Source organism: Pteropus alecto, unplaced genomic scaffold, assembly GCF_000325575.1.
Source record: "Pteropus alecto unplaced genomic scaffold, ASM32557v1 scaffold94, whole genome shotgun sequence".
In the NCBI taxonomy this organism is placed as follows: Eukaryota; Metazoa; Chordata; class Mammalia; order Chiroptera; family Pteropodidae; genus Pteropus; species Pteropus alecto.
This window is the reverse complement of record NW_006437736.1, coordinates 6152072-6173847: the sequence shown is the minus strand read 5'-3', so window position 1 is coordinate 6173847 and position 21776 is coordinate 6152072. Positions and strand designations below refer to the sequence as shown.

The 21776-nt window shown below is 41.5% G+C and overlaps 1 protein-coding gene and 1 pseudogene across 1 annotated transcript in view; both read left to right on the top strand.

Annotated features, from left to right (window-relative positions):
* Positions 1-12212: 12212 nt before the first annotated feature.
* LOC112481912 lies at positions 12213-12330 on the top strand (annotated as a pseudogene).
* Positions 12331-18811: 6481 nt separating this feature from the next.
* The window catches only part of STAB2 (stabilin 2), a 129589-nt gene continuing 126624 nt past the window's right edge, over positions 18812-21776 (top strand). The window contains exon 1 of the mRNA XM_006914703.2: positions 18812-18889. Coding sequence (XP_006914765.1) covers positions 18812-18889 — 78 coding nt within the window. The remainder of the gene's footprint in view (positions 18890-21776) is intronic.

Genomic DNA, 21776 nt, shown 5'->3' with positions numbered 1-21776 from the left:
AGAATATTTGTTAAATAAATAAATAACAAATGAACAAATAAATGGATGGATTAATGAATGAATCTGGGTTTTACATTACATGCTTATAACAAAGATAATTATTTTTGATAATCATTACCCATGATCACATCTCAATACTTCAGCTTGCTTAGTCAAATGTAATTACTTAGACAGCACGATGGCAGTAAAACTGTTTTGTGGCACTGTAAGTACTTAATTTTAATATTTGCCTTTTCAACTTAACAGGTGCCTCACTCCATCAAAACTCAATTGCTGATGCCAGAGTGTCTGTTCCATGTAGAGATGCTGTATTTTCTTCCCTTTCTCACTCCAGCAGTTGGATTAACTGAAATCTTATACCTCAGAACTGCTGCTAAAGTCACTTAATGCTCTGGCAGTTGGAATCTAGACATGGCTCCCATTTACTGGGCATGCTTTGTATAGCTGGCATTGTGTTAGCATATCCTGTGCTTTATTTCCTTCAGTCTTCACAACAACATGTCACCAAAGGAACTATCATTATCCTCACTGGACCAGTGAAAAGGGACATTCAGAGAAGTCAGGTAAATTCCCAGTTCACAGGGTGAGAACACAGGTTTTACTGACTCTTGAGAACAGATGGCGTCCACCAGAATCAGCTTACCACCTCCACTAGCGTGACTCAACCCTTCCTTCCACACTCGGCACCAACATGACTTCACTATTTCAGAAATTTCTTGTCCAAGAAGATGAAGATCCAAATACCTGCACAGTTTGTGCCAGGAACTTTCTGAAAATCCATTTATCCAAACAACAGACTATTTAACTAGCCCACCTCAGGGCAAATAGGCCATCGCTCGGGACTCCCAGCTGGGGTCATCAAATCACTACTTGCTCTTCAAGGCTCACTTTCCAAACCTCACCCCATTGTGTGCATCAGTCGTACCCCATTAAATCTCAAAGTGAGTTCAGTCTCATTCTGCTTTGAAAGACCCACATTGTCCAGACTCCTGAAACACTATAAATATCCTGCCTTTGACATGCTGCTTCCTCCTCTGTGATGTTACTAAAACTGTGTAACAATGTACTGGTCTCTCTTACTGCAATAAGCATTGCATTTGGATTTGTTTTATCAACAGGTTATTCTGACAGTCTCTTCTAAGAATCGGCAGTCAATCCCCGGCTTCTCATTTATCAAGTGGATGCTCCCAATGCGTATCCATATTCCCCTTTGAACAAATAAAACTTCACAGGTATCTGTGTTCAACAAGCAATGAATCACCAATAAGTGCATCTCTGGAGCCTCTGCCTCAAGGTCAATCTGGTTCTGGTTCAGCCCAGGAGTATAAATTCTGGACTAATCCCAGATCTTCTCTAGTTCCCTTATCAGTTACCATAATATACTACAGCGATTGAAGAGTCCATCCTAAAAAAGATCTAGAATTGTTTTGGGGGGTCCCAGTTGCACTAAGAACATTCCTGATATTTAAAGGCTGGGACAGAAGTGAAATTCCCTGAGCCCACGTATCAGGAAGTTTTTACTGCATAACAAATATAATCACAAAACCTCACTGTCATACAACAGTAGGCATCTACTGCTCACACTTCTGAGTTCAGCTGAGGTTTGGCCTGGGGTTCTACCATCTTGTTTCAGCTCACGCACCTATCTGGGAGTCTGCTGCCAGTCAGCCGATCTAGACCTGCTTTAGCGGAGGCTACTGGGGAGACTCGGCTCTGTTCCACTTGTCTCTCATCCTCCAGTAGACTAGTTCTGGCACGTTCTCATGGCTCAGGCAGTAGATCAGGAGATCAAGTCCCAGTGCTCAAGGCAATTTAGGCCTCTGCTTGTAGCACATCTGTTAATATCTCATTGGTCAAAGCAAGTCACACGCCAGAGCTCAGAGTTAAGCATGGTGGGGGGAGGGGGAGCCACAAAGTTACATGGAAAATGACAAGGATGGAAGGAAAGATAAAGGACAGGGACCAGACAATGGACTCTTCTCCAGACATCCACCTCATAACACATGCTTCTGTATAGCTCCCCATAAAAAGTCCATCCCATGAGGTTCAATCTCTGGGTTTTGATTTTATAAACAATTTGCTTAATAAATCAATACGAGAAAAGAGACCCTCTTGCATTTTTCAAGATTGCTTACTCCTGTCAGATAGGTGCCACATTCTATTACAGTTTTTTGTCCCTGTCATATCTGTCTGTCATCTCTGCAAGAACCACAGATATGGAAACACAAAATGGGGCATTGCAGAGGGACGCGGCATTCGCGTTGGTGCATTCGATGTCCTTTTCCCCTTCTAAGTCATTTCCTTGGATGGCACCTCTCTCTGACTTCCCTTTGATCAATGTTGTGTGTTAGGAAAAGTATGGGTTTTGCGTCAAACAGCCCTTGGTTGGCTTCTCAGCTGATTCACTTAAAAGCCATGCTGCCTAGGGACGAGTTACTTCACATCTTCGAACCTCAACGTCCTTATCTGGCACGATAGAAGTTTGGAGGAGTGTTGTGAATGTTAAATGAGACGACACGCAGTAAGTGCCCAACATGCACCACAAAAATGTGACCCTCTCTCTCCATTTCCTCTGCTCTCCACAAGGAGGAGCTGGGAACGTTTTGAAAATAAGAGGGATGGATCTGTAAGAAAGGTTTCATTTGCAAGAAATAGAGAACATGACTCAAAGCAGTTTAAGCAAAAAAATTAATTATGGGCTTTATCAACTGAAAATCCAGGGGTAGATCTTATTAAAGACCTTATTAAGACCTAGAATGATCAAGGCCAATTCTCTCTTCTTAATTCTGTTTCTGCCACAGTGGCTTTCCTCAGGCATGGGTTTCCTTCAAAATGACCTCTGGGACTCACTCCATAGTCATCTCTCACAGCTCCAAGTCTATTGGAAATCCCATGACCCAAACTCATAGACTCAGAACAGGAAAGACCTGGTTCTCCAGCGGAAGAGTTACCAAATAAAATACAAGATACCCAGGTCAACTTAAGTTTCAGATAAGCAACAAATAAATCTTTAGTATAAGTATGCCCCTTGCAATCTTTAGGACATATTCATACTTAAAAAGCTATTTGTTGTTCACCTGAAATTTAAATTTGACTGTGTGTCTTGTATTTTTATTTGCTAAATCTGGCTATCCTACCCAGAGGGAAATGATAATACTCTTAATAAAAGGAAGAAGAATACACACTGGGAAAGAAAGAGAGAGAGAAAGAGAGAGAAGAAGGAAGGAAGGAAGGAAGGAAGGAAGGAAGGAAGGAAGGAAGGGAAGGAAGGAAGGAAGGAAGGAAGGAAGGAAGGAAGGAAGGAAGGAAGGAAGGAAAGAGAGAAAGAAAGAAAAAGAGAAAGAAAAAAAGAAAGAGAAACAAACAGAGAGAGGGAAGGAGGAAGGGAGGAAGGGAAGAAAGGAAAAGAAAAAGAAAGGCGAGAAACAGGTCCATCACAAAAGGAAACTGGTTTTAGTTCTGTCTTACACTCCCACTTTGACCATTTTACTTAAGGCCATTTTGGATCCACAGACCTTGCTAAATATAGGAAGATGTGCTTTCTTTTCTCTCTCATTCTGACTTCTCTGTAGCAAGCCTTAAAACAATAAAGAATTTTTCTAAAATCATTTACCTGGAGCCAGAACATTTCAGAACCAGAAAGAAAATTGAAAGTCACCTCTGTCAGCCCCATTACAAAGGTGCACGGATTCCGCTGAAAAGACCAATCCAAGGTTACATAGTGCTTTGGGATGGACCTGAGTCTAAAGTTCAGATTTCCTAAAACCTAATTGTAATTTCCACTATTTCTCTAATAATCTTTGTCATAGCCCGGGGGGGAGGGATGTCATTTGGGGCTGACTTTGTAGCACTTTAAATTGCGTTGACAGAGAAATCCTTCTCATTCCACATAACACTAAATGCATGCTCCACCGGAGAGGGGCAAGGCGTCCACAAAACGATCTGCTTACGTGGAGACGGGGGATTTCCTCAAAACATGTGCGTGACCCTCTACAACCCTCGTTTGCGAAATCCGAGCTCTCAAGTTCATACTCAACACCCGCACAGCCCACTTCGTTCAGCGTGCCTCCCTGGGCAGGCAGGCCTGCCCTTCTCCTGTTTAAATAGAGCTGCCTTTTGTTGACAGCAATTGCGCCAGCTGAGCAACTCTTTTGAGCCACACAACAAAAAGACACGAAAAGAGGCAGCTTTCAAGATTAATCTATGGGTAAGACCACCCCTTCCCAGGCAAACGGGGTGGCCGTCAGCTGTCGACTGCAGGGCCACATTCCAGGGTGGAGCAGCAGCCTGTGCCCTCTGCCCAGCGCCACCCGGCTCAGCCTGATAAAGGCTTGGCTTCGTCCCACAGACGACATTCCTCCGCAGAGCAGCTGCACTTAGGTTTTAACGCGTCCCATTGTCCTGTTGATTTAATGAGGTCTCTTGGGCACTGTGTTTGTAAATGGCAGTCATCAAAATGCCAACGCAGCAGAGGTACAACCATCTTGTGTTCTGCCATCTGAGAAGCTTGCACCATTAAAGGAAATTCTTTTTTTTATTATTATTCAAAAATAAAACGCAACCTTAGTGAAACACACATTACCGTCTGGATGTATTAATTTATTAATTTCCTCTAGCCCAAGCAAGTCATTAGGGCAGAGCTCTTAAAAGCATAAGATTTGGAGGCACCAACAAGTCCCAAGTCCATACTTGCTACCTGGAAAAAGTTACTGAACCACTTGGAGCTCCAACTTTCTCAGCTATAAAATGGATATAAAAACCATACCTTCCTCAAAGGGCTACTGGGAGGCTGAGTGAGGTAACGCATGGATGACACTCAGCCTGACATCTGGTATCTTGCAAGAGCTCAACAAATTAAGTATTATCTATCTTACCAAAATATTTGTGATACTGGAAAACGATAGCCAAAAATAACTGTTTGTGTGTGTATCTCACTATAAGCTAAACCTCTTCCTCTTTACCATGTTTTAATCCTTTTTTCTACCAAGTCAGTGGAAATGAGTTACTATTTGGAAAGTGATTACAAGCAGTGATTGATTGGTACATAAGTGCTATAATATTGTCAGCTATTATTATCGTTATTGATCACATTGTTGTTATCATTATTGTTGTTGAAGAAACAAACTACAAATTGAATTCTTTGGAACCAGAACTCGATTGGCTTGACCCACTGATTAACTAATGGGTTTCTCTGCTCTGCAATTTTTGAAAAGGAAGATAAACTATTATAAGGGATGGAGATGGACTCTGGTTAGAATTAAGCTAGAGTGAGGATCAACAAACCCAGACCCACAGGGCAAATTCAGCCTCTTGCTTGCTTTTGTAAATAAAGCTTTATTGAAACACAACCCCACTCACTAGTTTACCTTGTTTATGGCTGCTTTTGCATTACAGTGGCACAGCTGAGTAGTTTGCCAAAGAGATCTCATGACCTACGTAAAGCCTAAAATGTTTACTCTCTAGCCCTTTACAGAAAAAGCTTGCTGATCCCTGAGCTAGAAAGAAGAGAACAGGCTTAGAACAGCATTTGGCATATAGTAGTTCATCAGTAAATATGTGCTGAAAAAAATGAATGAACTAAATAAATGGATAGGCAGGAAGTAGCTGATTTATCGTTGGTCCTGACCTATCAAGGTCTTCATGGAGTCAGGACCACTTCATATTGATGTGTCAGCTCTATTATTGTCCCAGGGAACAGTTTGAGCCATTGTCGGGAATGAATAGGGCATAAATATCACTTTGTAAATCAGACACAACAGTACTGGATTCCTGCCAGTCGGCTCCAAGTGTTCCATCCTCTGCCCTATTCAAGCAGGAGAGGGAGAGAGGAAATTGGTAATAACAGAAAATACACAGAACTTTACATTGAGATACTGCAGAGGATATAGAGCAAAGGGGGCAGGCTCTAAAACAGCACATTTGTCTTTAGTTGTAGCAAAGGAAAAGGATGCATCTGATTCCTAATCTTGCTAAACTCTACAGAGTGCAATAAGAAAAGTAAACCTGTACATTCAGAGAGATCAATGAGCACAGTCATTTTGAAAACAAAAATAAGATAAAAACTCGAGTGTAGATATGGCTAGGGTTTTGATCGGACTCTGTTATTTGAACACAATTGTCTGCGAAAACTTCTGTCAAAATTCCTATGTGAATGCTTGGTCTCCCTCCATCAGAATGTGAGCTTTGTGCAGGCCCAGGCTCCTCTCTGATCTTTACATCTACTCACAGAGCTCAGCATATTGCCCTGTGGGTCATTTTTTGGTTTAAGCCAGTCTGACTCGGGTTTTCTTTTACTCGCTACTGAGATTGTCTGTTATACCATTATTGCTGGCTATCAATGAACTCTGCTCTTCTCCCTCCCAAATCTGTTGATGACAAAGAGGCAGCAAATAAAGAAGAGTTCAGAATTTTCAGCCAAACTGCCTAGATTTGAATTACCTCTCAAGGCCCCATGAACGTTATTTGACATGAAATACATCATCTTTTTCTAGAAGATTCTGCCTCACTCCACCTCCCGATTGTCCACAAAACCCAGGGATCGTACAATCCAAAAGGAGGGTCCAAGTGGTTCCCGCACTCAGGCTGGGAGAAAATTGGAGCCTCGGGTACTGTCATTGCCCCTTACGGCCATGACTTCCCACTGCTACAGGCAGACGCTGCAGGCAGACGCTGCAGGTCCTCGCGGGAGGTGGCGCCCGCTGGCCCTCGTTCCTGCGCAGGCTGTCTGTCCTGGCTTCCCAGAGGGAAGTCTGTCCTCGTGCTGGAGGCCAGCAAGGGGGCCTGCTGCGCTCCCAGGGCTGCCACTTTTTGGGACTGGCTCTTTCAGTTCTCGTGCCCAGACGCCTTCCAGAACATCAGCCAACCCCAGGCTCAAGGAATCAGGTATTTGTTCGAGCATCTTCCCCTTCACGGCCAGAATCGCCTTCCGCCTGCCTTTCCCTCCACAACGTGACCATTTTTTCCAAGCAGTTGCATTAAGCTCCCCACCCTACCCGCGTTCCCTGAGAGGACGCTCCTTAGTGGCTCCCAGGGATGGTGCCGTTAGACCGGAAGTTGCTCTCAGTGATTCCAGAAGGCACTTCTCTCAGGACAGACAATGCAATAAACATATGATGTATTATTGAATATTATTGAAATCTATTATTTGATTTTTTTTAACCCATGCCACCCCAATAATTTTAATTTTAAAAAGGAGGGAGCAAACCTCACATTTAAAATCAGGGCAGTGCGGCCCGCGCGGGATAAAGCGGGTCCCTGGCGGGAAGGGACGTGAGAGAAGGAAAGGACCTTCAGGTACCTGCCCCTTCAACTTCTGCCTCCCCACACCGCCACCCCTACCCAGACTTTTGTGCGCTCTCATTTCGAGATTGCTTGCCCTGTGTCTGCTGATACAGCTTCTCTGGGCAGTTTTATTAAATCTACAGTTTTATATTTATTTTTGCTAAAATCCCATTGACTCTCTTTTTTGCACCGTTTTTGGGTAGTTTGTGGACTATCGGGTGGTGGCTCCTCTGACTTTAGAGCAGCCACAAAAGACCACAAAATGAACCATAACTGAAGGACACTAGATTTTTTTTAACTTTTGTTTTCCACTTAATCTGCCTCCCAAAGTATGTAGTAAGTGATTTTTTTTTCATTATAATTTTTCAACAACCGGTATGCACACAAAATTTAGGAAACCGTTAAAATTTATACTGTGTTATAATAAATGCTGGCAGTGGGTGGATTTTTGAGAGTAGGATTAATAAATCAGACCTTTGCTTTTTTAACTACCAGAGGATTTTTCCCCATTTTCCTGTCTCCATGTCCTCCTGCTCTGTCTTCTCCCCTCCCTCATTGTTTTACCCTTTTTACCCTCTTGATCTTTCAGTTTTTTGTTCCCTTGATTGTTGGCCATATTCAACTGAAATGTTTTTTAATCAATGTATTTATTTCATATAATGTAATGTTCCCTGTTCTTTAAGAAACAGCTTTAGTGGAACTTCGACGTCAAAGACACAAACGTACCAAATTATGAAAATGTAAGACCTAAAACTATAAAACTTTTTTTAAATCATAAGGGGAAAGTTTCAGGGCATGAATTGACAGTGATCTGTTGGATATAATACCGAAAGCAGAGGCAACAGAAGAAAACATAAGTTAAACTTCATCAAAATTTAAAAACGTGCACCAAAGGATGCTTTCAACAGAGTGGAAAGGCAATGGGAGAAAATATTTATAAATCATTTATCTGATAAGGAATTACTACCCAGAATACATTAAGAACTTTTGCAATACAACGACAACAAAACAAACCACCCAATTTAAAAATGGGCAAAGGACTTAAAGAGACATTTCTCTATACACAAATCTTCAACCAGCCCATGGAAAGATGCTCTACATCATTAAGCATTAAGGAAACGCAAATCAAAATCACAGCGAGATACCACTTTGCATCCATTAGGACGGTTACTATAAAAAAAAATACAAATGACAAGTGTTGGCAAGGATGTGAAGAAATTAGAAAGCTCGTGCACTGCTGGCTTGACTATAAAACGGTGCCACCACTGTGGGAAACAGTATAGTATCTCCTCAAAACATTTAACAGAATTACCAGGTGATTCAGTTGTTGGAGGAGATCATCGAGAGAACGTGACCAACATTTGAACTGAGAGCTGCATTCAAGCTGTCAGAGGCTCCTCACTGCCCCTCGCCCCTCCCCACCCCCGCACTGTTCCCACAGTGGGAGCTGTCTCAAGGGCATACATAGCCTTGAGACAGTCAAGTGTTGTTGAGATCATCTGGACAGAATATGTGACCAAACCCAGGTGAGGCTTCTATGTAAACTTGAAGGTTTTGACGGGCGCTTGCAGCTGTCCAAGACAAGACTCACAAAAAAGTTCCCATGCTTATTAAAACTGCCACCTACCCATCTGGAGTGGTCTGCCTCTCCTTGCCTCTGAGTACGGGACCATTTTCAGCTTTCACCCAGGAAGCTTCCAAGGTTGTGAACCAACACCAACAATTTCACTCGAGTATGTAAAAGGATTTCAATCTAAAACGGAGCCGGAGGGTATGCAAAGCTGAATCTCACGCATGCGCCCTCACAAGGAACACAACTGAGGCTCATTTCCCGTAAATGCCTGATTTGCAAAAGACCGAGACTTATTTCCTGACCAATAAACTTCCACCAAGAATCCCTCCCTGTCCTCAAACCAATGAATTTATTGCTTGGATCTGGCTGGACTTCACCCTCTTTTGCACTCCTTACATATAAATACAGCCATTCCCAAACCCTCAGTGGAGTCGCCTGTGGCTTGCTACAGCATGCATTTCCTGAATTGCAATTCCTCTCCGAGTCCGGAATAAAGTCAGTTTCTGGTCATTTGAGCTCACCTCAGTTTACTTCTTTATTTAGGTGAACAGGTACATACTCAGAAGAAATGAAAGCAGGGATTCAAACAGATATCTGTACACTCATGTTTGTAGTAGCATAATTCACAATAGCCAAAAGATAGAAGCGACCCAAATGTTCATTGAAGGATGAATGGGTAAATAAAATGTGGTATCTACATACAATGGAATATTATTCAGTCTTGAAAAAAAAGAAAAATCTGACACATGCTTGAACATGAATGAACCTTAAAGATGTTCCGTCTGCTAAGTGAAATAAATCAGACATAAAAGGATAAATACTGTGATTTCACTTATATGCAGTACCTACAATAGTCAAATTCATAGAGACAAAGGATGGTTTCCAGGGCCTGGGAGAGGGAGGAAATGAGTTAGTACTTAATGGGTATGGAGTTTCAGTTTGGGATGATAAAAAAGTTCTGATGATAAATAAAAGTGACGGCTACACAACAATGTGAACATACTTAATGCCACTGAAACGTGCACGTAAAAATCAGTAACATGGTAAATTTTGTGTTGTGTATATTTACCACAATAAGAAAATTAATTGCCTTTTAATTTATATGCCCTTGGATTGTGTTTTTCTTAGGCTAGCGGTCCTCAACTAAAGAGAGAGAAGCGAAAGGAAAATGAAAAAAGAAAAGGAATTTTCTGCTTCAGATCTCCAGAGACTCAGAGAAGCTAGGATGATAAAAAATCAAAACCAAAATGGAGTCAAGCTGAGGAACTCAAGGACCCTAATCAGGTACGTGGCTTGTCCACGATTATGCAGCTCGTTAATGGGAGAGCTAAAACTAAAACCCTGGAGAATATGCAATGGTTTAGCAATTTCACATCTTGGAGTAAGAAGTTGCAAAACATCTGTTCCAAATGGTTGTGGGGTCTTGTTTGAGAGTCCGTGACAGCACAATGCCTCCCTCCACCTTCAGCAAAGATATTCATTCAAGCAACGTGCCACAGGGCAAGGAGTCCTAGAGAGTAGCATAGGCCACCCACGCCATTGAATGCTCCACAGATTAAGGACCAGCCCTGGGGCTGGGTCTCCAGTAGGAAATGCGAGGAGTGGGAATGTTAAAGTGAGAGGTGAGTGGAGTTGGGGCGCAAGTCATTGGTTTGTGGGTATCACATTGTTACTTAGGATAGACAATGTGGGGTGTATTTGTGCGTGTATGTTAATTTTGACCTTTATCATGGAGCTCGGTTAAAATTTATCGACCTTCCATCTGGAATACAAACACTAGGAATAGTTGCTTAACATTTGAAAGCTTCCCAACAGAAGCCTACAGGCCAGAAGTAACCGCCACTTCAGTATCTATATGTGCCAGCAACACCAAGTAGTGAATTAATTAGCATGATATAGATAGGTATAGTTTTTTTCAATATTGAAATTAACATGGTCATCATCAATTTTTCCTTCTCTATTGGAACATACCCAAGAACGTTTAAAAATGCTGTTAATTTCTCTCATCTTTTAAAAATCTTTCCTTGGCTCCTTTCCAACCCCACCCTCCACAGTTATTGCTTTATGTCTTTGTTCCATTCCTACAGAACCCAATGAAAAAAAGATCTACTCCATCTCCAATTTCTCTCCTCCTATTATTCTTTCTTAAACCTACTCCATTCAGGCGTTCTTCCCTACTTCTCCACTGAAGTTGCTCTGTATTCAACTACTCACTGACATCTCCATTTGGATATGTACTAGCCATCTCAAACTTATCATATCCGAAAGTGAATTCGTAAATATCCCCCAACAAAATCCTGCTTTACTCACACCCTTCTGTCTCAGTGGATGGTAGCTTCATTCTTTGAATTAGGCCAAAAACATTGGAGCCATCCTTGACTCCCGTGGCAAGGATGAAAAGAAGTGGTCAGATTCGTGATAGGATTCTACCTACAAAGGTAGACTCGATAAGAATCGCGCGTGTTCGTGAGGAAAAGAGGAGAAACAAAAATGATTCTCGAGCAATTGGGTGGATAAATATTCACGATGATCAAGTAAATATCAAAGATTACTATGTAAATACCAAATGATTAATACCAAGTACCGATTAATCAATTAATTAACAATTAATCCTAATTAAGAATGAGGTCGTTACCATGAAAAAACATCCTAAACAGAAAGGTGCCCTGGGTATGCGGAATGCCCAATAAATGTCGATTGACTGAATGAATGAAAGAATGGGGGAAGGAAGGATGCTGACAGGGAAGTAGAGGGGGAAGCTTAAGAGAAATTTTGCCAACTTTACAATTTTGCTTAAAGTAGGACTTGCTGACTGGTCTCCACAAAAAGGAAACACAAAGTCACACACACACACACACACACACACACACACACACACACACACACACATTTGCTACGTGGAAAGATTTGCACTAACAAAGGAAAGGAAAGGGCCAGGAGGACAGGGACACGTATGTTTAGACACATCCCCTGCTTGGGAAAGCTGACTCCTGAGAGCCGGGATCTGATGAGTGTGCAGGAAACCCTTTTGCCTTGTCAGTTCCTAAGACCGAGTAGGTGCGTTTATTTACCCTGTCAAAGCACAACGCAGAGGAACCGGGAGGGGTGTTCGGGGCAAGTGAAGGCATGGACATTTCTGCATCTGTTCCGCCCTTTCTGCAGGATGGGAAGCATTTACAGAGAGGCAATGCCATGACCCCAGTGTAAGTGCTACTTGGAGAGAGAACTTTCCAACCAAAACCAGTAGTCTCCTGAGCCCTGGTATCTTATGCTCACAATAACAACCTTCTTAGGAAATTCGGTCCTTGAGAAATGAACTAAAAGGGTTCCTGTCTATGAAGATTAAAAGTTTAGACTTGTCTACAGCCATGCCACCCTGAACAAGCCCAATCCTGTCTGATCTCGGAAGCTAAGCAGGGTCGGGCCTGGTTAATATTGGATGGGAGACCACCTAGGAAGACCAGGTGCTGTAGGCGTAAAAAATAAAGAATAAGGATTGTAAACTGACAAGGTCTTTGCAATCTGTGAGGTCAACCAAGGGTTGCCTTCCCTAAAAAAATAAAAAATAATAATAATAAAAATTTTTAAAAAATAAAAGTTTAAACTATTTTCTAATCACGTATAGTGCTAAACAGGTCCACATTAGGATGCACCATATAGAGTTGCTAGTATTAGTCCATTCTTGACCTAAAAGAATGACAGTTTCATGTGATTCAATCTGATATCCGCCTTTGCAGACTGATGAAATAGTTTAGGTAAAATACCATGGCAATGAATCTTAGCTTAAATATATCCCCACTACCCTTTTCTCAAAACCTTAAAATGTTCTGTTATTTTTTGAGAACATCATTTTAAGGGATTAAAGCAATTTCAGATTGCTTGGGAAAGAAAATAATTTACCTATATTCCTCCAGGATACACCTAAAATTTAAGCCAACCACCAAAATGTTCAAAGCTTAAAAAAAATTGGAGGGGGTAAATCTCCCTAGAGTGAGAAATGTGAAAAGAAATATTTTACAATGCTGTAAATGTAGAAGAGCAGAGTGAATATCATGTCATCCAACCCCCTTATTTTATCAAAGAGCTCAAGGACTTGCTCAAGGTCAAGGTCAGCAGTTTGGGGCAGAACTGGAGCCAGACCCTTGTACATATTGAACCAACTCTCTTCTGAACCGATACTCATTATATACAGAAAGAGTCTAGGACTTTGTGGATGAAAATTACCTCATTTGTAAGAAACAGAAAAATATTTAACCCAAGTTACAAGAATTCGATTGCCCAGGTGTCAAAATAATAATCCAACAGAATAAGATGTGGAAAAACTCATCAAGAAACAAGATTTTAGAATGATCCGTTTAGAGGAAGGTGCTATAGCAGAGCTGAGTGACATAAAGAGCAGAAAGAACTGACTTTGTAAGGGGCTCAGAGAATATAAAGAAAAAACAACAGTATGTTTCGATAAATTTTTTTGAGGATGGTAGTATTTTACTTGAATTATCTAACCTGCTTATCTATATAGCTGAGAATTTTCACTTCAATGAGTTATTCTGTCAATCATTAGCACTCAGTGCTTACTATATATCAAGCACTTTTCCAGATAGTTGAGATATATCAGTTAGCTAACAGACAAAAATCCCTACCCTTAATGAGCATGTATTTTAACTGGAGAGACAGACAACAAACAATAAACATAATAAGCAAGTGAATCGTGTGGTGACTTAGAACGTGATACATGCCAAAGAGAAGGAAAAAGATCAGAATAAGAGGAAGCAGGAGTACCAGGGTGGGAGGGATGCATGGAGCAGTTTTCAACAGAGTAATCTGTAGGTCTCATGGAGAGAGTGGATTTGAACAAGGACTTGAAGGAAATAAGTTAGTCGAGTGGATCTTTGGGGAAAGATTGCTGCAGACCTAAACAAGTCACTAAGTAGAGGCATGCCTGGCAGGTGTGTGCTTCATCTTGCGTTCTGTAGAGCTGGGGTGGTACCAGTTCCTAGGGCAAACCCAAGTTCTTTTACATAAAATAGGATGTCTCAATCCATCCAGTTTGCCCGCGGTATACATGCTGTGGACAGCAAGACTAGTAGACCATGCAGTAGACCACCAGGAACTGATGACTCAACACTTTTAGTTCTGGCCCAAGTATACCTGAGCTTATATGAATCTCAACCATGTTCTTTATATTCATTCTTCAAGACTTCTGTGGCCATGGCCTTGTCTAAGTGTAACAACAAATAGCAGCCAATGCAGTTCAGCATTTGAATGACTGAGTTAGATGAACCACAGATAATCCATTTACTGGCTTAGGCAACTGATATTGAATGGTAGTCTACTGTAACAGGCAGAGCATATGATTAGAGTAAGATTACCCAGCATCTATTACTAGTTTATACTAACTTATTAACTCTATCTGAATCACTCGATTTCTTTATGTCTCACTTTTCTTATCTACCAAATCAATATACCTCTCTTTGCCCAGTCTATTTCACAAGGTTGTAATAAAGTTTAACTGAGATAACATGTGAAAAAGTATGTTAGAAGCTGTAATGCACTTCGTCCCCAGAGCCCATCATAGCATTTAGCATTCCATAAACCTTTGTTGGATGAATGAACGGATGAGTAAAATTTACAGTGTGATAGCAATCAAGAAAAAAATCACCCTGTTAGATATCACTTGTGTCTACACAATCAAAGTAAAGGTAGGTATTTGGGACAGCTACCTGTATAAATCAGGCCAAATTAAAATATTATTTAGACTTTTACTTGAAGACTTTTTAAACAGGTTATTTCAAAACATGACAGAAAAATATAGACTACTCTCAGTTTAGCTTGTTAAGTCCTTTGATCTGGAAAAATGCAAGATACTCTTACCCAAAGCAGGGAAAGACAGGCAAAGAAAAATTCAATATTGCTCAGACTTGGAGGCTACCTTTAAAACTACTTGAAATTATGAACTGAGATTCAAAAGTCTGTTTTGTTAGCTCCATTTGCTCCATGTTGACCAGAATCTAAATTTTATCGAGGACCACATTAGGCTTGGAGGGGTCCGAATAGGACTGGGAGGCATTGCCTAATGATTTCTCCTACCAGAAGTTTTCAGGGACTTACTATTGTTTTTCTTTTTCTATTTTTTTTTTTTTCCGCTTCCCAAAGCGTCATCTTTCTTTGGAAATGTTCTAGGAGCTGTTGGATCGGTTGAAACTATGTAAAGCGACTTTTTTAATTTCTTAAGTATATGCTCAAGAAAGATCAAAACCTAGCTGCTGTTCTGAGATCTTTTTTCCCTTCATTCTAGCCCAAACTACTTCGAGAGCAAAAAATAAATTTTAACCAGAAAATTAACCTTAGATACCAGTTTCTGGCCTTTCTTTTTTCCTGCAAAGCAAAAGATTCAATGGATCCCCATGTAAACAGGTTAGTTCTACTTCGGAAGCATAAACTCTAACCCTGTCAGCTATCTCACAAGGTCCAAAGGGACCTTGCTCAAGACTCAAGAACCAAAGCAGGTCATGTGAGTACCTCAGCATCAACCTCTGGCTCCCCATTGCCTAGATTCAAATCCCCACTCCATCACTTACTATCCTTGTGACCTCGGACAAGTTATCCTCTCTCTGCCTCAGTCTTCTCATCTGCAAAATGGAGATAGTAATAAGATAATAATAATAATATCTATGTCATAGGCTTGTGGTGAAGCTTAAATAAGTGAGTTAAAAGATTAAGAGAGTCCGGCACATTTAAAAGCTATGCTTGAGTTTGTGATGATGAAGGCGATGATGCTGGTGGTGGTGAAAATGCTGATGCCCCCTTCTCGGAATGCTACTCAAAGCACACATGAACCGCTGTGTTATTCAAAGTGACTTAAATCTCAGTAACTGGCATGCTGTAGAGAAAGGAGCGGGTGAACATTAACAACGCAGAATCCGGTTGCCACAGGAGATGCTCAACCGTGTTACTCAGGAAGCGTCCTAGCCTTTCTTTTTCTCTTTTCAATATGGGAAAAAAATCTCTGCAGATTCCAATCAAGATACTGAGCCCGTCACCCAAGACCAAACTATCACTTCTCACGTTGCCATCACTGAGGACAGATCATAAGAGCAAAGGAGGAGGACGTAAGGGGGAAGCAGTGAGAGAGCAGAAAGGCAGACCCGGGCTGAAGAAAGCCGTTGCCAGGTAACTGACAACAACACCACAGGGGACACTGGAAGAGCAAAACTGCCTAGGAAATACTGTTGATTAAAAATGCTTGTCTCAAAACAACTTTGAATGATTAGAGACAGAGAAATAATCTACAGAAAGGAATATGGACCACAGTAAAGGAAGTGACACCCCACCTCGTGAAGGACACACAGACTGGGGCAACCAAGGACACAGGAAATCCAGACCCAGCTCGGAGCTACACTGGGCTAAGCGTAGAGATTTGTGTAGCTGTTATCTATGAAACTGGCTTATTTTAACTATCTACTAATAATGATTAAGAGGGATGTGGTAGGCACCATGCTAAGCACTTGCTGATTGAAAGTACATTTGGAGGAAGCAGTGATAAGGATTTGAAATAATTTGAAGAATTCTGTTAAAATAAGCTGAACGGAAATAAAATTAACAAAACTACTCGGATAATATTTTAAACAAAGCCATGTGAGTTACATGTATTTTTTAAATGCAGCTAACTGATAAAGTGTATGACAGGTCATTGGAGTCCTCATAGCCACTGGAAAGCTAACTTATACTCTCTGGCTACTTAAAGGTAGAATATTCAACCTGCTAAAGTCTAGGACAGTATTTCCCTAAGAGATCGATAGAGCACAAAATCCAGAGGTTTGCTAGGTTAGTATGCAAAGAGACAAAGCAACTCTTGGTCTACAAATAATTGGAAAATACTGCTTTAAGCAAAGTGGAACTTCTTCTTTTGTTTCGTTACATTACGTTTTACTGCAGGACTTCTCAGAACCTTTAATGAGCAAATGAGAACGGTCAGTACATAGACAGGGACACCAGAGGCAGGATTTTCCAAATTATCTGATGAGAGAATTTTTCCCCAGCGTCCCCTGCAGCATCTCCCAGAACTATTTAGGAAATGCAAGGATTCATTTATTATTTTCCCAGGGATCTAGTTCATTCTAAGCCCCAGATATGTATCCATGTTCCTCAGAGAGAAAAGAATCAGAAGGAACCTTCCAACTACCTTTCCTTAGTATCAGTAAAAGTGACATAGCTGCTATAACATAAACCTCAAACCTCACTGGCTTCACAGAATATAGTTAATTTTTCCTTGAGCGATGGTCCCATGCAAATGGAATCGCCCAGGAAGCTTTGAAAAATACTCCATCTATTTTCCACACCCAGAAGTTCTGATTTATGGTTCTGGAGCAGGACTGAACACTGAGGAATTTTTTCCAAGCTCTTCCAGGATTCTGAGCCATGGATGAAATACACTGAACCAAAGGATTATAAGAGGTTCCTCACCTGGCATCTTCCCATTCAGACCTCTGTGTTAGTCTCTGAAGGCTTAGATTATTGATCAGTGTAATGTAATGTTTCAAAAATTAAAAAGAGAGAGAAGTGACAGAGAAAAGAGGATTATTTAACCAAAACTTATTATCTATACGCGAATCCCCAGTTAACTCAGCGTTCTGAGATATACCCTCATAAGCCTGTCTTGTTGATAAGCCCAGACTTTGTCCTTTCTGGTTCTGTGCCTGGTACTTTGCAATTATCTCAATGGGACTGGAGGACCAGTGCTATTTATTTATGCATTAAATATTTATTATTTCAGTCAGTAGAGGGTAGGGGTTAACGATGAAGCTCTGGGGCCACACACTTTGGAAACTGGATCCCCACCCACTAGCTGTGTGACCTTGGAAAAGTTGCCTAGCTTCCCTGCCTCAGTTTCCTCATCTGTAAAATGGAGACAATAATCCTAACCATTTCACAAAGTGCCATGAGGATTTAACAGGTTAATCCATGGAGAGGTCTAGAATCGTGACTAGCACATACTGAGTTTTCAACAAATGTTGGCTATTATAATTTGTTTTTATTTTCAAATGCAGGTTTCTGCTCTAGGTTGCCAAGGCTACAGAGACAATGAAAGCTATACCCCTGTCCTCAAGGAATTTACAATTGGGCATGGGTGAGGATGGATTGTGACAGATATGACTGGACTTCCGTAGTATTAGGTGTATATTGCTAGGAGGGCCTCCAAGATGCTATTAGAGGGGCAAACTGGGAAGGCTTCCCTGAAGAGGTGGCGTTAGATCCTTGAAGAGGAGGCTTTTCAGGGAAAGATGAACTCTACAGGCCGAGTCATGTGCTATTGAAGTGACATGGAAGAGGGGAAAGGATGAGTCAAAAAAAAACAATTATTGGTATCTGCAAAGAGACATTTATTTGCAATAGTGTATCAACCACACCAGGAGAGGCCACCCCCAGTCTTCAAAGTCAAGGACACGGGCTTCTGCCACATTCCCTGCACAGGATTGTACTTGTCTAGAGGATTGTACTCCCACAAACACTGCCTAACAGCAAGCTTGGATTTAGACAGACAGGCCTGCAGTTTTCCATGGTGTGGTTGTGGAAAGGTTGGCAGGGCTGTGGGTCCAGGAGTAGACAGGACTGGAGGCAGAATGGGCAGAGCAGGGGGAGGCAGGAGCTTATGCTTGGGAGTTTCACAAGGCACAGAAATTCCAGATCGTGTCCCTTCAGGATATCCTGTCATTCAGCCAGGGTACATATACAGTTGAGAGTAGCCAATCTCACCACAACCCCTGGATTTGCCACTTTTCCTGTCTAGAGGCAGATCTCACATGTCATCTGGTTCAATACAGGGAAAGGAGAGGAAAAGATTTAAAAACAAACACTGAAATGAGAAAGAATTCACTGGAAGTTCATCAGACGAAGTTAAAATAGGTAAATAGTTCTGGCGGGTGCCTGGCACAGAGAAGGAGCAAATATTTCCTCGCCATGCTACAAAATTTAATACTTTTCTTCCTTGGATTGGTGGTTCAAAATTTCTGCTCTCCACCAGAAACTGCAGAGCAGGTAAGATGAGACTCGAGGTTTTTGTTTTTGTTTTTTTTTTAATTTGTTAATTTTCACAATGTATTCAAAAGCTCATGCTATTCTGTGTTGTTATGGATAAAGAGTACTATCTGGACTTCATAAAATAAAGAGAAAGCCTGTGGAGAATAGGATCCTAATGGCAAACCATCTTTCTGAAGATGTGCTAACCCAGTTGGTTATTCCTGTGCTAAAACACCATTGTTGGGGGCTCTGATTTTAGTGTTAATATTCTTCTTTCTATTGTGGATTTTGAAATCCTGGGGTTTTCTTCGTTTGTTTGTTTTAGTCTCATCTATGCGAATACCTTCCATTGCACCGTTCTGAATGTAGAAAATAACAAGAGCTGTAGAGAGATGTTCTGGGGATTTTCAGTTTGGGCGATATCTGGCTGAGAAAGACGGTATTACAAAATGCGTTAGGTATTCTCTCGTCCCTCCACCTCACAAGTTGCAGTGAAAGTACCCAGGGCAGTTGCAGTGGTGGCCCCTGTGAAGTACATCAGCACGGTAGCTTGTCAAGCAGGTTCACATGAATTGTCCTCATAGAGTAAGTTCAGTGTCAGATCTGCAGCAAGGTCAGTCTAAAGGGGAATGTGAGAGGCAGTCCAAGTGACTAAACTGCATTTCACGAGATATGATTTCCGTTCTATTAAGAATAAAACTTAAACATGATTCTGCATCCGCGCCAGGCAAATGTGCATCAACACCAAGGTAACTCCAATTAGCTGTCTTCTGAGAGTGCTTTTCACGAAAGCGTTGGAAGATGGCATAATGGTTACGTGCTCCAGCTGTGAGGATAGATAGGGGTGAGTTTGACTGTGGTTTCATTTGTTTAACAAATATTTCTGAGGATCAGTGACTGTTCTCCGCAGTTTACTAGCTGTTCAACCCTGAGCACGTCATTTAGTCTGTCTAAGCTTCAGTTTCTCCCCTGACAGTGCTCCACAAGCAGCAGCAATTATCCTTCTCAACATCACCATCACCATCATCATCATGAGTGCTTGCTTTTTAGTGCAGAAATGTTGACTGATGCTTAAAGCTGAGTTTACTTTTCAAGAAGTGATCATATGAGAAGTAGAATGAGCCATTCCATTTGAAAAGGACAATTCAAGGGTCAAGGGAATTTTGAAAAGAGAATATTAACTTTGGCCTGCTAAGAAAGAAAAGACAAAGTAATGTCGCCTTATATACTAACCCACTTGGGAAACCTTAATGTAAAGAAAATCCTGCCTAAAGAAATATGGAGGTGTCATGACCATTGAAGGGGATTGATTCAAACTATATCTAAAGGTGGCTTTTATTATTAATCCATAAAGAACATTTCAGTGCTCTTTTGGTTCATAATGATCACCAAATGAAAGCTGCCAGTTAAAACAGAGATTTTGTCTTCCTATACAGTACTATAGCATGCTCGGGGAAGAGAAATGGCTAACCAAGGAATAAGAAGACCACTAACTTACAGTGTGACATTGGGCAAGTCACCGAACCTCCCCTCACCTCAGTAGTCTCCTCCCTAAAATGAGAATGATGACACCTGCCCTACTTGTCTTTAGGGTGGTCGAGATTGAATAAGATGATGCCTTTGGAAGTTTGTATAACCACAAACTGGTCTGTAAATGCAAGGTTTCTTCTCATACAGCCTTGACAAATTTCAATACACTTAGAAGTAGTTAAGACGTTCCCATGACCCCTAGCCTAGTGCTGGGCCCATGGGATGTGCTATGAGGTGATGAAGAAGTCTGAGAAGTGGCCCTCTGTCACAACGGGTTTTTAAAAGAGGAGCAAAGACAACAAAATGCACTCAATGGCCAACCATTGAGAAAAGGAGGAGAGATGGGTGCGGTTTTGTGGGTGTGGTGTTGTTAAACAGGGCTTGAAGGATATGAGGTTCGGGTCGCTAAGGGGAGGAGAAAGAACATTACTATCAGACGAAGCAACAAGCCAAACCACAGAGAAGGAGCTAGAGAAGCGATACAGGCATTAGCGCTTACTGCCTACAATATTCCCAATACTGGGCCAGGCAATTTGTACATGTTACATCATTTGAAGTTCTCAGTAACCTGGAGAGTAGTTATCAGTATCTCCCCCTTACCGATGATGGCAAAGAGTAAGGAATTCATTCCAGATGGTATTTAGCAAGATACTGAGCTCGATTCCCAGCTTATGTCTTTTGGCTCCCAAGTTCAGTCTCTCTTCATTATACAAAGCTGCTGTTTTTTAAGCTCAATGGAGAAATGAAGGGAACTTGAAAGAGGGGAGGAAATCCAGTTAGGAAGATCAGCACCAGCATCATGGGCAATGAGGGATCCTGAAGACAGGGCCCAAGTGAATCTGCATCGTTCATTTTATCAGTTCTCTGCTGCCCGATGTTGCTAATTGACGGTTTCTGGTGCAACTGTCTGATTTCCTACAATTCACTCATTCAATCAACAAATATTTACTAAGCATTGCTGTGTGCCAGACACAGTTCTAGGTGCCTGAGACAAAACAGCAAAGGACAAAACAGAAAAAGATCACTGCCCTTACAGAGCCCACATTCTAGAGCTCCATACAGTTCCTGCTCTAAGATGTTTGCAGTCTTAGATATCTTGGAGCAAGAACTGTATGCTCCATGGCATTTAGCACCCAGACTAGACTATTCCTGTGGAATTAATGCTGAAATGATATCCTCAAGACTTGCTGATCTGTGCCCAGTTGACCTTGAATAACCTGCCTTAACAATTTCCCATTTGAAAAGAATACAATCTAGTTCAGGTTTCCCATTAGGAAAAGTGTGTGTAATGAGGTTATCTTACCTTGCTGGACTCCAGACCTTAGATCAGGGATGGCAAACGGGTCATACAAGCAGCGCCTTGCACAGCCATGTC